Raw genomic sequence first — 16897 nt, forward strand, 5'->3', positions numbered from 1 at the left:
TTGGCAGGAATTGAACCTAAGACCTCTCACTTACAAGTGAAAAGGAATACTATTAGGCCGTAATACTAAGTGGCAATAGAACACATGTTTTTAACATTAAACCTACTTATTCCTATAATATTCCCTCTTGGTTATCAAAATTGGGAATAGAACACATGTTTTTAACATTGAACCTACTTCTTTATTCATTCTTTGTGTACTATAAAGGAACAAATTGTTTTTTTTTTTTTTTGTTTGGTACAAGGGTAAATTCTTTGTTACCAACATAGGAAAAATTTACATACAGGAATTCAAATACAAATAGAGCCCAAAAGTACAAAAATAATCCCAAAGCAAAAGACCCAACCCAAAGATTGAGCCAAAACAAACAAAACAAAATAAAAAATCCTAAGAAAATAGATGCAGTCAACACAGACAATGAACCACCAAAATAAAATAAAATGCTGACAACGAATCACCGCCTCTTGCAGTCATAGAAATCCAACCAAACAAAGCCTCCAAACTAGAAATCAAGCTGATTCCACCCTCTTCCATTATACCACAAAATCCAAATCTGCAACCAACAAGTAAATGAAACTCATGGAAGATGGTGGTGTGACCACCTGAGTATACGCTCTACATACCTTCCAAGAGACCTGCGAAACACACTTAGAAAATATGGTTGCAGATCTGAGAAATAGTGGGATAGAGAGAGGCTAGAACCATAAGAGATGGGTAGAAGATGGGTTGAAAAGAGTCATGAATGTTGGAAGACAACAGGGGAAGAGAAAAAAGATGGTCAGAATTGAGAAATTTCTGATGGAGGCCAAGGTTCCATTAGATCTGATGCAAAAGGAAGAAGAAAGATTGGTCAGAATCAAATGGAAGCAGAAGAAAAGGAAGAAAAGAAAACAGAGATGGAAGAAAGGGGAGGCTGCCACCGACCCAGGCCTTGCTAGGGCCAGAGGCTAAACAAAATCAGAAAGCTCCGGTCACTCACACATAATGTTAGTGATACACATACTTCGCATTTTCATTTCTTGTTAGTAAATAGAGGACATATTATTAAAAAAATAAAAGTAAAAATCCTTATGCACCCCTTCACCCCTCATATTCACTTTACTAGGAAGGACTTTTCAAATTCACTTCACTAACACTAGGGAGGATTTTGAAGTGTTAATAACAACTTATTCATTTATACATAGAACTAATACAAAAAAAAATTGAGGCATTTAGGGTTCGTACGGAGGGAACCTAGGGCTTGGTTTCTTTCGTTTTTCGTGTTAATATAGTTTAGGGTTTTCAATGTCTCAAATGTAAAAATAAAGAATACTAGAGTATACTAGGTAAAATGAGATTCTGCACAAAATACAATGGGGAATAGCAAATTTAAGGCTAAATTCAATTCTTAGACCTACTCAAACTCTTGGGTTAAATATGAGTTTTAACTAAAACCTCATTTCTAGAGCAAATTTAGGTTAAGATTTCATCCTGAGTTAGTAGACTGGCCCACCATATACGTTTTTTTTATTTTTTTTTATTTGTTATAGTTTTATATTTATAAATTCATTGAAATCAACGGTTAAGATCTAATATTATCAAATCCAACAGTAATAAAAAAATACCTAATGGTCCAATTCAAATCCAACGGCTAAAATAATTAAAAAATATTTCATATTTTTTCATAGTGTTCCTCGAGTTTTATGATGTCAGTTTTGATTTTTTAATATTTATCGGAATCTAAATATTTTTGGGTTAAAATATTCATAAAATTAAATTAGGATATATAATTTATTTATTTTTAAAAAAGTTACTTTAAGAAAAAAAATCTTAAATTCATTTTTTAATAATTTCGGACTAAAAATTTAACCCAAAAGAGTTAGAGTAGGAAAACTATTTTTGGGTTAATGCCTTAATTTTATGGGTTTAAAATTTTTGGTTTTAACCCAAGTTGGAGATGGTCTTAAACTAATGAGGATCCTCTCCGGATCATTTTTGCGAGAATTCCAAGGATTCTCAAATCGTGTCTGCTCATCGTACATTATACGATCAGTTTTTATCAGATATTATTTATATTTGATTTTAAATAAAAATATTTAAAATAATTTTTTACTATGGACGATAAACAAACAATTTAAAGATCCTCATAAAGAGAATCCTCATTTGTTTTAAACAACCTTAAACCTTTGTCCAAATTAAAATTAAAAATGAAAAGGAACTCCTGTTAAACCTTAAACCCCGTCTCCCAATGAGCATCTGTCACGCTCAAGGCTCTCACCCGCACGCACGCACTCTCCTCACTCGTCTCTTGTCTTGGATTGTTCTAGGCATTCTTTCTACTTTCCAGTATCTCTGAGTTTTGTTTATTATTTTTGTAGAATTATTGGATACCTTCTTCCGCTTCTAAACAATCAAAGACACTTATAAATTCAGGTATTTTTATATTATTTTCTATTAGCTTTGTATAATTAAGAGTGCAATTTAAGTTAAATTTGTAGCTAATTTTCGTTGTAGATTTGTGGAAATTAGGGGATTTTGTGTTAGGTTTTGAAGATTTGTTATTTAATATGTACCAAGTGTGACTTTTAAGATTTAATTCAGGTTTAATCCAAACTTATGTCCGTAGCTTGTATGTGATTGTTGGGCATTCATCAATGCTTGCTGCTGGTTCGGTACTGGAGTCTTAACCGGTCTGACGAAGAGCAAATGCAGCATTAGTGTAAACTTTTGTGTGTATGTCTTCCAGTTTTGTACACAACGTTAGGAAAGAAGATGTTGAATGTAAACCAATTACTTGCAAAATGCAAAACCCTCAACCATCTAAAGCAACTGCACATCTTTATCATCACTCTTGGTTACGGCCAGAGTGAAATCTACGCCTTCAAGCTCGTCCGCTTCTGCCTTGTCACTCTCCCCAATGCCAACCTTCCCTATGCTCGCCTCATCTTCGACTGCCTCCACTACCCGAATGTATACCATTACGCTGCCATGATTGCCGGTTATGCCTCTCAGTCCCACCATCATTCTGTTTTTTTGTTGTACCGACGTATGTTTTGTCAAGGAAGCCCTCAACCCAACCATTTTATCTACCCCCACATCTTGAAATCTAGTCCAGAGGTTTTTAAGTCTCACGGGACTGAATTGGTGCATACCCACATTATGAAATCGGGTTTTGGCCAATACCCTGTTGTGCAAACAGCTCTTGTTGATTCCTACTCGAGGTTCCGCTCCGATGTTGGCTCAGCAAGGCGGGTGTTTGATGAAATGTCTGAGAAAAATGTCGTGACCTGGACGGCTATGATTTCTGGGTACACTAGAGTTGGGGACATTGGTGGTGCTCTGTTGTTGTTCGAGAAAATGCCAGAGAGAGATGTCCCTTCTTGGAATGCTGTTATTGCGGGGTGCACGCAGAATGGCCAGTTCTCGGAGGCAATTTCTCTGTTCAAAACAATGGTTCATATTGCACATGGGGAGAAACAGCGAGAAAATAGGCCGAATCAGGTTACTGCTGTATGTGTTCTTTCGGCTTGTAGTCACACTGGCATGCTGCAGCTTGGTAAATCTATGCACAACTATGTTTACAAAAATGCGCTTGGTCCAGATTCATATGTTTCCAATGCTTTAGTAGATATGTATGGGAAATGTGGGAGCTTGAAAGTGGCAAGAAGGGTTTTCGACAGGACCTCGCAAAAAAGCTTGACCTCTTGGAATTCCATGATAAACTCTTATGCTCTGCACGGTGATAGTGACAATGCAATTGGTGTGTTTGAGGACATGATACAGTGTGGGGCTGATGTAAGACCAGATGAGGTCACTTTTGTAGGCTTATTCAATGCTTGCACGCATGGAGGGTTGGTAGAGAAAGGTATTTCTTATTTTGATTTGATGACTCTGGGTTATGGGATTGAGCCTCAGATAGAACACTATGGATGCTTGATAGACCTTCTTGGTCGAGCAGGTCGATTTGAGGAAGCCATGGAAGCTGTGAGGGGAATGAAAATTGAACCCGATGAGGTCATATGGGGTTCTCTGCTTAATGGATGTAAGATTTATGGTCGCACAGATCTCGCAGAAATTGCAGTTAAAAGGTTGATTCAACTTGAACCAAATAATGGTGCGTATGGGACCATGTTGGCCAATATATATGGGCAGCTGGGGAAGTGGGATGATGTCCGAAATGTGAGAAAGATGCTGAGGGAGCGAAATGCTTATAAAACCCCAGGTTGCAGTTGGATTGAGGTTGATAATCAAGTTTACCAATTTTATTCAATTGACAAATCACATCCTAGAACGGAAGAGATCTACCAAATCCTAGACATTCTCCTCTGATTTCTTCCTGACATGAACTGTGTTTAAAAGCCCAAATATAGTCAACTGTTCAAGCAAGCTTACCTGGTTCCTACCCATTAAAGTAAGGATGAGAGCGAGAGAGAACGAATGTTGTGTTATAAGTTGCATTCAAGGGTCTAAAGTGTGTCTCAGTGCAACCATGTAACTTAACCCAAGTGACTTGCTGCGGCACTTCAAGTTGTGGAAATATATATTTTTCCTTTTGCCGGCTGTGGGAATACAGCCAGCCACCTGAATTGGCCCTCCATTTAACTGGAAATGAGGTTATGACTGAAGATGTCTTTAGCTTTGTGCGCCTCGTACAGGTGATTACCTTCTTATACTGGACCGCCCTTTTGCATTAGTGAGTCTTGTAGCTTAGTTGGTAGTGTCCAACGCACAACACCAGTGGTCTTTCTGCTTTCCAAGTGATAATTCGTAACAACATTTTTGTTCTGGTAAGAGTTTTGACCTTTTTTTTTTGTCTTTGGTATTTTGACAGATAACATTTGTAGTATCGGCAATTGCATGCTTTGTTCCTTACACACACACATATGATTCTTATGCTTCCCATGTACCTCGTCGCATTGAATGTTTAGTTAGAACCAATGTGTGCTTTCATTTGTTTATTTCTTGATGGAGCTTCATGATATGAACTTGTTTGCTATCATCAGTTAAGCTCTTGTATGATTAAATAGAACTAGACAGCAATTTCCTTCCCAAAGCAGCGATGTCTTTTTTAATCCGTAGACTTTCTCTTTCTTCCAATCAGGCTGAAGATCGCAGTTTAAAGTTAGAGTTGAAGTAGGATTTTATTTACACACGTGCATTATTTAAACATTGTTGCCATTTCTAGTAAATTATTTAAGAGAGGGTGGCAATGTGTTGCAGTCAAGTACATTTCTTGGATGCATTTGACAGGTCTGACAAAGGCCCCAATCATCCAATTTTTTTTTTTTTTTTTTTTTGTATCCATTTATTTACTGGTGACTCCTTAGTTGGGACTGAATTTTTTTATCTATACTTCATCAATTCATTTTGCTACTAGTCTCTTTTGACTTAAAAAACAAACATTAAGTTACAAATACAAGAGTTTTATGGTTATATGATAGCTCCGGTTCCTCGTCTCTTGTTGTGCTGTATCATATCAGAAGAAATTACGTCTGTTGAGTGAAAGGGAGAAAACTATACTTATATATTCATCGTTTTATATTGATAGGGATTTCTGTACCTAGTCTTCCTATAATTTTTCGCATCAGAAGTTAGTATTATCTGGACTTGACCTACATAATGCCAACACAAAATTATGATAGAGGCAGTTGAAAACCACATGCCTGAAGTGAGCATTGTCAATAAGATTGGCACGGAAAAAACTCTTGTTTGTTGCTCGATTGCTGAGAGAGGGGTCGGCGTATTGCTACCGCTCATGGGCTGACACTTTCTGGAGAGAGGGGTCGGCATATTGCTACTTCTCATGGGCTGACACTTTCTGGTTTGTTCTGGTCTCTATATAATCCGAGACGGTGTGCTCTGGACAATTTTCTCTTCTTTCCATTTCATCAAATTGAATAATTCACAGATGTACTAGACTTTATGTTGTGTTTACATTTTCCATATGAGAATTCTTTATTCATTGGTGCACTGGAATGATAGTTTCTTTTTCTCTACACTATCATTTCAAATATACAGAGACTTGCTGTTGGCAAGTGGCTTACTAGCCCGAGTTTCATCCTGTGGTTTGCTTCATATTTCTTATCCTATTGCTCACAAGCTTTAAAAAATGAACTACGAACGACATACAGCAACTGTGTGAGGGCAACATCTCCAGTCTCCATCCTGTGGTTTGCTTCATAGAATGCTGTATTCAATGAAAAGCCCATCAGTCTAGTCGTTTCTAACTTGCAGGTGCAATAACTGGAGCAGTAATTTTTCTTTCCCCCGTTTTCTCTTTCCTTCGTAACTTCTGCAGGGATCAGAAAACCAGTAGCAAGGAAATTTATGATTGTGTTAGTCTCAATGAGAGAAGGAAGCCCTGCTTTTTAGAAGGTATGATCATTCCTTGCTACTGTTTAACTCGAGAATTGTCTCGTCAGAGTTAAGTTACTGTTTCGCTTGTCTTTCTTCTCTCAAAGAGTAATGTAGATTATATGAGTTAAGCTTAGGGTGCAAGTTAGAACTTATAATCTACATACAATTTAAAACTTTCAGACACTTTCATTCTGAAATAAAAATATAAAAGTATTTTTATATGAGTTCGAGTCTGAAAGTGTTTCCTATTCCAGCATTAAAACTTTCAGACTCGAACTCGAAAGTTTCTGAATCCAAATATCTTTAAGAAATTAGGAATGGAAATTCGAATGTATGTAGAGGTTCAAAGAATTCCAAATTTTATGATTTTTTTTCGCTGAACTTATTGATATTTAAAAAATTCTAAAATATTTGCGATGTTTTATAGTTATTTATTAAAATTATGTATTTTGGAATCAAGTTTGTTCATTTTTTTTATATTAATCACACACTTGTATATTAAAAATGCTAAGCATGTAGTATATTACAAAATTAACTAAATTTATGCATAAGCATATACCAAATATTATGAAGAAAACAATAAAATGTGTTTACCAAAAAAAAAATCAAGAATATTAAAAAACTTGTCAATATATGAATCTCTGAGTTATGTTTTGAAATTTATGAGATTACTCTGATTCCAAAATACCGGATATTCCAAATTTAAAAATTGTGAATCGATTCAATCGGATCCGAAATTTTGAAACGAAAATAAAAAAACGTTGTTTCCAACCCGATCCGTTAAAAAACACTCGTATATGCTCTTTATCGATACAAGTACATTTCAGCTCTTGCACTTTACTCTCTTTTATTTTCTTTTCCTATCTCACTTGTATTCCCAATCGCCAAACGTATCTTGTGAATTATACTGTCAAAAAGAAAGTTACTATCGACATTGTATAAATACTTTACAATGTTGTCCCCTTTTTCTTCCTCTCTTGACAACAAACCATATTTTTATGGAACTCTCTGTTTACGCTTTTCCTTCGACCTACTTTACAGCTATGCACCCTCCTTCCCCTTCCACCCCGATCCCGCCTCCCAGAGGAGCGTTGCGGCCGTCATTCTCAACCTGTGAAGAGACTGTAGTGTCCGAGGCAGTGTCGTCAATGCTTAAGTTTGAAATCTCACCACCAAGGGAAGAGGAGCTTTCATCCTCTCCACTGATGGATGTCGCCGGTGAAGCGTCAACAGGGGATAGCAATCTTTCTGTGTCATCAACCGGCTGTTGCAGACTCCAAAACATAATGCTGGCTGTTAGGGTCAAAAGCATCTTCTGATTCACCTGCAATAACATCACAATAATGACTTCTTGGTGTTAAGTGGAACTCTGCAGTTTTGTGAAGTTGTACGAAACCTATAAATTTCAAGGCCACGTCGGTGTTCTCTCTCTTTAAAAGAAAAATTAAAAAAAATTTGGCCATCAACTCAATTAACAACTCTTCACAATATTCAAGAGGAGAAAAACGCCAAAATGCGAAGTATTTTTTGTAGTTTTTTCCTCTGAATGGCGTGACAATATCATTCTCATAAATCGTGTAGGGCATCAAAGTAATGAGAAAGTGTCACTACTTTAGTCGTATTAAATGAGGTAAATGAGGCAACGGAACAATTGCAGGTTAGAGTTACCTCCATGATGTCCTCAGGCAACAAGAATATGGAACAGCCAAGCTTCCGGGCAACGCTGACTATGTATGTAGCGTTCAACTTCTTTTCATCAGCTATCATTGCAACAAGAAAGCACTTTTCTCATCGGTACTTTACTCAAACTTGGTTAATGGGTCAAAGGCTTTTCTTGCTCAATTGTAAACGATAATGTTGCAGAGAAGCTTACCACTTTCACCCTTAGTAACAAGGTTCCAATTAACAACTCTCGGCTCTACAGCACTGAGAAGCTCAAGGAAGAAAATCCCATTTGACAGGCTCTTATCCTGGAGAGAAATCTCAGGTCTCAGAATACATCATATAAACATATCTAGAATAATGATCGAACCTACATTTAAAACGAAAACAGGTTTAGTCGGTTTGAACCTTAAAACTCTCCATTTGAGAAGTTCTGCCTGTGCTTCTGACTTTGATGTTAGCCCACTTTAAAATATCAGCATCCGTCATCTCCTTTCCTTGGGAGTGAGATCTTAGATTTCTCAAAAGTTGAAGCATATTAAACCTCATCAACTGCCATAGGAACGCTGGGTTAAAAAGAAAAAAAAAAGAAAAAAAATCAATATTTCAATTAATTGGGAGTAGCTAACAACTGCACAGCATTTTGTTCTTGAGAATAACAAAGAAGAAGCTTTAACGTAAAGTCAGATTAAAAAAATAAGTCACCCTCTGGATGCAGAATTATGTACTTCATCAAATAACTACATAAATGACACCAGTAAGGAATAAAGAGTGAAGACGGACCAAAAATTAGATTTAGCACATAACCAGTTACTCCAGTAGATCTGTTAAGCTCAAAAGCTAAGGGACCAGGAAGGTGTGCACACATATGAAACACAGTGAAATGATGAAAAGCTAAGGGACCTTTTGGTGGTAGCCTTTTCATCATTTCATTCTCATGCAACACATATGAAACACCTTAAGGAAGGTGTGCACACATATGAAACACAGTGAAAATTACCAAGTATGAGTTTCTTGTTTCCCTGCACAATATCATTTCCAGCGACATTCACCAGCGAGAATTTCAGTTGCTTTCCAATCCTTACAATTTGATTGCAATTCTCTACTTTTCTAAATGGCATTTTAATTGGAGGCTTTGATGCTTGCTTCCAGTTCACTGATCCTGGAGAAACCTTATCGAGTACTTCTAATAGTATCCATCTGCATACACGAATTATGAAAGTAAAGCACATATTGTGAGTGCCAAAATCATAAATTAAATGAAAAAAAGTACATCAAGGAAAAGCAATGTATCTATCTCTGTCAGATAAACTCTGGCTTAAACTAGGAACACTCACCCATTTCTCACATCTTCAAAAACATTATTAACATAACTAACAATTCCTAGACTGTTGATCCACAGCCGGAAGCATCTCTCTTCTCTAGATGTTTGCACATCATCTGTCATCATCTCTGCAAAAGAAATCTTCTTGCTATCTGTGGAGAGGCCGTTCCTGTACATGGTATATTCTTGGTCAACAAATTACTAAAATAATACAATTTGTTTAAAAATCATGAGAGTAACAACACACACATCCAGGGAGAGAGATAGAGACAGAGTGTGCAATGCAATGCTCGCATGTCAAAGTTTGGCCTTATGAGTGGTCTTCGCTAACAATCTAACAGCATAGTGTGCCATACTGTCTAGCAAGAGAGATATACTTCACATATACGACAAGAACAAAAGGCTAGGCTACTAGAAGAATGATTTCGACAAATTCTTTTGACAATATATCATATGCAGGATTGTATGCCTATGCTTATTCTCAGTTCTCTACCTAGTCACTTCGATCCCATATAAAATTAACACAAAGATAATTTGACTATAAAAAGTAGTCATAGTTCATTTCCAACCTTTCATGGAATATTTGTGCCACAAATGCCAGATTTAAGTTTGAAGAACCCTCAATAATGTCTTTCGGAGTTAAATATCTTTTGCAGTTCATTCTCTCGGCATGATCAAGAACCAACTTTGCCCTTTCATTGGGCTTGGCATCCAATGTGGCGGGATTGCAGTGTTCTGGAGCAAGAACATTAAGTAGGTAAGCATAAGCTTCTCCATCCTGTGCTTGGATTACAAATTATGAAAAAATAATCAGTTGGTTTATAGGTCTATTCAATTGATGAGAAATCAATAATGAAACAGTGGTAGTGATTACAGAACTGCAAGTTCTGATTGAATGAAAGAGATAAGTGAGGAAGGGGGATATCATTTGCGAATAATTATACTGGAAAGAGTCTCGTTAACAGTACTAGTCCTTGGCACTCTATTCTATAACAGGAAAAATGTTCTGTGTTATATTACCTGTTTTATAAATCAATCTGATCATTTCTTTTCAAGTTAATTTGCTTTGGAAAGAGAATGGGATCACATTAAGCATTCTAAATTCCCTACCGCCTACCCGCAAAAAGAGAGAAAAAGAATACAAGAGGAGTGATAATGACACTGCTACTGTGCTACATGCTGCTAAATATACAAGAGGGATGATAAATACCTTCACGTCAGAAGAAAAGTTTGAAACAGGTTTCTTGTAGCCGGCTTTCTGGAGGTGGAAATTCATCCATTTCAACAATACCTTCTCGGGGGGTAAACTCAAAAGCTCTTCAACATCCTGTGACATAATAATACAAGAAAGAGAAAGTCCTTAACAAATTCTTCTTTTCCAAAAACTCATTAACTGCAAGGTTTTGGAAATCAAGAATACAAGAAAAAAAATTCCAAACTGTATTACCCTGCTGTCATCCACCAATTCTACAAGCTGAGGCGTCTTCTTAAGGTTGAGATCTGCCAACAGTTGGATCTGAAGTTTCCATATTGGTTTCAAGCAAGGCAAAAGGGGAAAGAGTCAACTAAATGAATCATCAAGACTGCAACTAACTTAATTTTTTCGTGGTTATGCTAGATTTAGTGTCAAAACAAACTTTAGCTACCTACCTTTATAATTTGCGAAATCAACCCCAGTAGCAGATGAGGCTGCAAATAAATAACCAAAACATAAATTCTTGTATCCCAAAAATATACACCGAACTAATTTCAGAATCAAAATTTTAAACGTACTCTTCCTTCAACCAGGTCCTGCGTGCCAATGTTAACCACTGTGCAGCCAATGGCCTTGGCAGAGTTGAGGCAAAGAGTATGGTTCTCATTCCTCTCCCACGGGTTGATAACCCTTTTGGTGTTAATTGCTCGTTCATCTATTGTCCCAGGCACAGCAACATTTATAAGCTTGCTGCATTTGATCAATTACACGAACTTCATAAATGAATTTAAAAAACAGCTTTAGCAAACGTAACTGCATAGGCATTGATAAACCAAAGCCTGATTAAATACCAGAGGAGAACTCCATCTTTTGCAAGATGGAATAGGTCATTTGTAGCTGGGTCTAATGGGAGAAACTGCTTTAGAAACGGGTCATCCCCGAGATAGCTGTTTATGTGAGCCACGTAAGATGCTTTCTCTGATTCACTGATTGTATGAAGGAGGGTGGTTGTGGTGGCCTTCAAGAATGATGAAGAGTTCTTTGAACCACCCGATTTTGCTGTTGTTTGCCCTTGCAAACTTAGGTATGCCTGTGCAGTTTGTGCAATAAATTAATATTTGAAATCCTATAAACTCCCTTGTAAATGTATGCAAATTACAATTTACATGCAACGTCATATACACCTAACTAAACAACAAGGAAAATAAAAAACTTAAACAAACATTTCTTCTGATTTGGGACTTCTTTCAATTAAAAAGGGTGGTATAGTACTATGACACTACAAACTACCACACACTTATTTGAATCTAGACAGGGCAACATACATATGCAGCCTGTAATGCAGAACCCAAGTGGACGCTGCCCTAAATCAAAGGGTGTTTTAGTCTTTAATTCTCTGGGGTTTTAGTATTCTGATTTCCGTTTACATATGTAAATGTATGTGAGCGTGCGTGCGTGTGTGTGTGTGTGTGTGTGTGTGAGAGAGAGAGAGAGAGAGAGAGAGAGATAGGAAAAAGTAAACAAAGAAACAATATGAATCACCTTAAGGAAGGATTCAAAATCAATCTCGTCACTGAAGTCAGAATCCAACGCACTTAAGATACCTCTAATCTCCTCCTCAGAATACATTTCCCTAAATGCCTTTAATTTAACCATTAGAGGTGGCAAATCTCCAGCCATAACTTTACCATTCTGATTCTTCACTGAATTAAACTGAAAAGCACAGAAAGTTTGCAATTAACTCAAAGCCGCATATTAAAGAAAAACTATCCATAATAACATCCACAAATATCAAACGATACCAAAATTCAGATAAACCTCCTATACTTTAAACATCAACTGGCTAGGGAACAAAATATACATACTTTGGATTCCAGACTGCGAAGCTCAACCTGCGTGAACTGGCTTTGAAGCGATTGATCTGTAATGTGAACACCCACATAACTAGACATCTCCACCAATTACCAAGTGGAGAAGAAACTGATTTCCCAGTTTTTGAAGTCTTCGTCAGATTCCACCGATGGAGAAAAATCTAGCATAAATATATCAAGCAACAATTCAGCAGTCAACACCCAATTCCGGAATCAGAATCACATCAAATCCATTTAACGTATACCTAATCAATAAACACAAAGCACCGAAGCAGCCTAGTGATTCTGCTCTATAAAATCACCAACCTCTCCCACTCTCTCCCTAATGATTATACTATTAAGGCATAAATTTATTTACTACATCAAAGGAATACAGATACAATATCATCACCGATATCCTTGTCAAGATATCGGACATCAAGTGCACAACACTACAGCAAACACATAAACTCGAAAGGTTCCTACAAATGCAAACAAAACGAAATTCAAACAGTGAAAACAAGAAAAGAATTGAACAAAGATTGGCTCTATGGCATATAATTCAATGCGAACCAGAAATCCGAATCAGATATATAGATTATATGCATATGAAGCATCAAATCTAATAGAACAGTAAGAAAAACACGTTAAAACATCCAGTCGAGTACAATTCTGCGCCTGCTCGTCCTCTGTTACGGTAATCATGAAAAAAGCACTTTTTCATGAACAAAGTTAGCAAACCAATCAAAACCCAATAAAGAAAACGTGAAGCCTACGGCAACCCGGAATTCCATACCTCCACAAAATCAAGACCATGCAATGAAATTAACGCCCAAATGGATTAATTACTTGCCCTCAGAATTTCGGTGCCGAAGAACCATCCAACACGTATAATGCAGAAAACAGAGAGATGGGTTCTAGAGAGAGAAACGGGATCGATTTTTCTTCGTGGGAGAGCAAAGTGAGAGAGAGAGAGAGAGAGAGAGAGAGAGAGAGAGAGAGAGAGAGAGAGGTGATTCTTGTATGAGGAAGGAACCGCTTGTAGTCCATACGAAGACAGCCGAGAGCTTATTGTCTCAGAGAGACCCGAATCAAGCAGGGGTGAGGGTACGCGCGCGTGTATGTTATCGTTTCGTGTACTCGCTCATTCTGTTTTACAACGCATTGGGTGGGCGTACACCTGTTTGGTTTCTTCTTAAACCACTTTTGGTGACTTTTTGGACTCACTCTCAATTTTTTGTCATCACAAAAATTTGATGACACATACCAAAGCATATTGCCATTTTTGAAGATCAGGTTGGGGGCGGGATCCTAGGCACGTTAATATATAACATTTTGAGTTAACATTAACATTTTCAGCCCTCGTTGTATATCAAGATAGTGTAATTTCTGCTATATTCCTGGTCAATCATTGCAAATTTCTCAATTAGAAAAAAAAACATATATGTTAATGTGAGATTTGGCTACAATGCTTACATGTATTCAATAGAAACATCTCAACGATCAGATGAAGACCATATTAAATATATGTAAATATTGTAATCAGTTACATTAATGTGTGTTGGACGACTAAAATCTATTGACAATATAAGATATAACAAATCAATTTATAGGTCAACGGCCACACATCCAGATAAGACCTTTAAATTAACGTCAGAATAAGAAAATTTTGATATTGACAAAATTTCACATAAAGGACTTAAAGTGAGAGACAAATGTTAGGTCATTTTATTGTTACTTGGGGAAAAAGAATAAATGGTTAGAGGGTTGGGGAAGGCAGAAAGTTACATCAAACGTAGATCTAGATGGTATAATTAAAGTTTACATAGTATAATTGTATTGACTGGCATTTTTCATTACTTATTATACAATATAAAATGATGGTGCCATGGTTTACATTGCATGTCAACTTCGTACAGAAGATTTGGTTTGTCCCACCCTGAGCTCCTTTGAAGTAAGTTATAATCCAATGACAAAAGAAACAAATATGTATAAAAATATGGACCAGAAAGAGTGGTCTTTGGTGATTAAAATAGTAAGCTAGTATAGCAAGTACGTGCTTTCTACAACTATTCTTGCTTTCAAGAGATTAGTTGACATCAATATTGTTTTTTTCTTTGGTTAGTAAAGAAATGGGGAATACAAGCCAGAGCTAACTCACAACATCAGAGAAAATAAAGTGAGATCGAAAAATCTCAGAAATAATATCTATAATCGATGTGAAGCCTAAAATAATTCCAAAATTTCTAGAGGGCGACGTGTAGACTTTCGCTTGAGAAAGACAAGATTACCCTCATTGAATGTGCAGGCTTCTCAAATGCTCTTACGTGCAACTTAGCTCTCCTAAAGGTCCAAACAGTTGAATACGACTGCTCACAGCTTACCTGCTTATGGCAAGTAAACTCTAAGGCATTAAAGATAAGGATTAATTACCAAATCCTATCTTTAATACATTCCCAATTGAAGATTGACTCAACTCAAGTAGTAATCCATATTTTAATCAATTAGATACTTCCACCATTATCTCAAGATATTATTTCCTATTTAATATTTGGAGAATATTATTTCCATACACCTTGGCCAATAGGATGCCGTCATATGTAGGGTAAAACCCTAACCTCTCTACTATATATTTCTCAATTTCTACCAAATTTCTGTATGTTTTTGCTACCCCTAAAAGCCCTAAACACATTATTTTCAAAGAAACTAACTTAGGCATTGGAGTATCCATTGGCTAACCTCCCCACCTCGTGGGCGCGTGAAGCTTAGGTCTTTGATCGTGTGATTGTTTTGCATCAACAAGCGCTTATTCAATCCAATCAGGAGATTTATCAATCACATAAACGCCAATATCAATTTAAAACTTAAGTTTGCTAATATTAACACTGTTTTAATATCTCTTCAGACACTGACATTTTCAACAATTTTTTTTTTCTTCTTGTTAGAAATTTTGCAATAGCCTTATACAAGAGACGAACTTACTTACTTGCAACACAATATGTATTGGTAAGGACGAGATTAACCATATTATTCAATTCGGTTTTTTTTTTTTTTCCCAAGTGGAGCATGGTACCACTCCCGCACTTAAGCTCATTTCATGTCAGTTATTCTTCACACACACAAACACGCCGTAAGCTCATTTGCTAAAGCAACTTTTACCAATTATAAACTGTTTGGTTTGGAAATAACCCAATCAAAGTTGATCAATTCAGCGACACTCAATTGGCTAAGTTTGAACTAAATTTTTCTTTAGATGAAGGATCAAATTGGCTCATCAATCTTTCAAACTCAATAAAGTCCGATCTCGATTCTCCTTTTCCCACTCTTGATTGTAAAAATGAAAAAGAACTCAGATAAAATTACAGTTTGCCCCCTCAATTTTCATCTAAATTCAAATTCATACAATTTTTTTTTTAATTTTTTCAATATCATACAAGCTCACTATTCCGTACCAACGTCGTGCAACTGTCTCGTTTCTGTTAGTTCCTTTGTTTACTACTTATGTGGCCATTTTAAAGTCCCTCCCCATAGACTTCTTCCTCTCTTACTTCATCTTCATGCTTGCAACCTGATCTCTCTCTCTCTCTCTCTCTCTCTCTCTCTCTTAGCTGAAAAAATTGAAGCAACAATCATAAACACGATCTAAATGACTATATGAAGTGGGAATCGAGAAATTTGCATTTCCAGTTTTTGTTCTTTCATTATTTTTTTCTTAATTTATTCCAAAAAAATAAAAATTTGGTTCTTCATAATTAAAAAAATAAAAATTAGAGAGAATTAGAGCGAGATGGGAAGGAGACAAAGGCAAAGAGGAATATATGAGAGAGGGCCTCCCCTATAACCTTTGGTTCTTCACCACTATCATTTTCCAGTGTTCGACTGTCTATTCTAAGTGAACTCCACTATCAAAATGATGAGCTCACAATTTACTAAAATGCAGATAATCAATTTTCGATCTTTAATTCTAGCAAAAAACAAATACAGTGGCAATCCAAAGGCGATGTTAGTGGCGTGTGGTATAGTGTGGTGGTGGTGTTAGGATGTATGCCCTGGTTCTGGCTGTGCTACACCTACTAGCCCAATATGCACCACCCCCACTTCATCCACATCCCTATCATCATCGTCATCTCCATCTGCGTCTTGATCATTATGAATGTTACGATGAATTTGATTGGGAAGTACAGTGGCAAAAAGAAGATTCATTGGCTCGTTATCTAGTTCGAATTGGTGAAATGATAGAATCTGTAAAAATTATTCAACAGGTCTTGGAAGGAATTCCTGGGGGACCCTTCCCCATTGGTTTTTTCTTTGCCTTTGCCTCACAAACTCCCAGTCGAATTCAATTATGGAAGCCATGCATCATCTTGTTTTATTTTAACATTAAACTCTGGGTGCACTTAGCCTCTTAAACTAATTGCATGAAAACATAGAGAATTTAGTGCCTAAGATTTTTGCAGGTTGGAGGAACATGAAAGAAGAAGGTGAAAGTGGGGCGAGTGAATCGTTTGGCGTGAAAGAAAATAAATAAAA

At 36.6% G+C, this 16897-nt stretch overlaps 2 protein-coding genes across 2 annotated transcripts; one reads left to right on the top strand and one right to left on the bottom strand.

The window, feature by feature from the left end:
• Positions 1-2196: 2196 nt before the first annotated feature.
• On the top strand, positions 2197-6152 carry LOC137743662 (pentatricopeptide repeat-containing protein At1g33350). Its single transcript, XM_068483591.1, has 2 exons — positions 2197-4766; positions 5528-6152. The coding sequence occupies exon 1, from the start codon at positions 2752-2754 to the stop codon at positions 4306-4308; it is 1557 nt and encodes a 518-aa protein (XP_068339692.1). The 5' UTR covers positions 2197-2751; the 3' UTR covers positions 4309-4766; positions 5528-6152.
• An 834-nt stretch (positions 6153-6986) lies between these two features.
• Positions 6987-13373, bottom strand: LOC137742329 (fimbrin-1-like). The gene is made up of 15 exons (XM_068482169.1): positions 13164-13373; positions 12383-12549; positions 12060-12230; positions 11369-11607; positions 11096-11267; positions 10973-11011; positions 10770-10838; positions 10533-10649; positions 9892-10100; positions 9336-9491; positions 8999-9198; positions 8407-8564; positions 8210-8306; positions 8005-8096; positions 6987-7660 (listed from the first exon to the last, which is right to left on the bottom strand). Exons 2-15 carry the CDS (start codon positions 12467-12469, stop codon positions 7367-7369), a joined length of 2100 nt encoding a protein of 699 aa, XP_068338270.1. The 5' UTR covers positions 12470-12549; positions 13164-13373; the 3' UTR covers positions 6987-7366.
• Between the last annotated feature and the right edge of the window lie 3524 nt (positions 13374-16897).

This window comes from Pyrus communis, chromosome 8, assembly GCF_963583255.1.
Source record: "Pyrus communis chromosome 8, drPyrComm1.1, whole genome shotgun sequence".
NCBI classification, from domain to species: Eukaryota; Viridiplantae; Streptophyta; class Magnoliopsida; order Rosales; family Rosaceae; genus Pyrus; species Pyrus communis.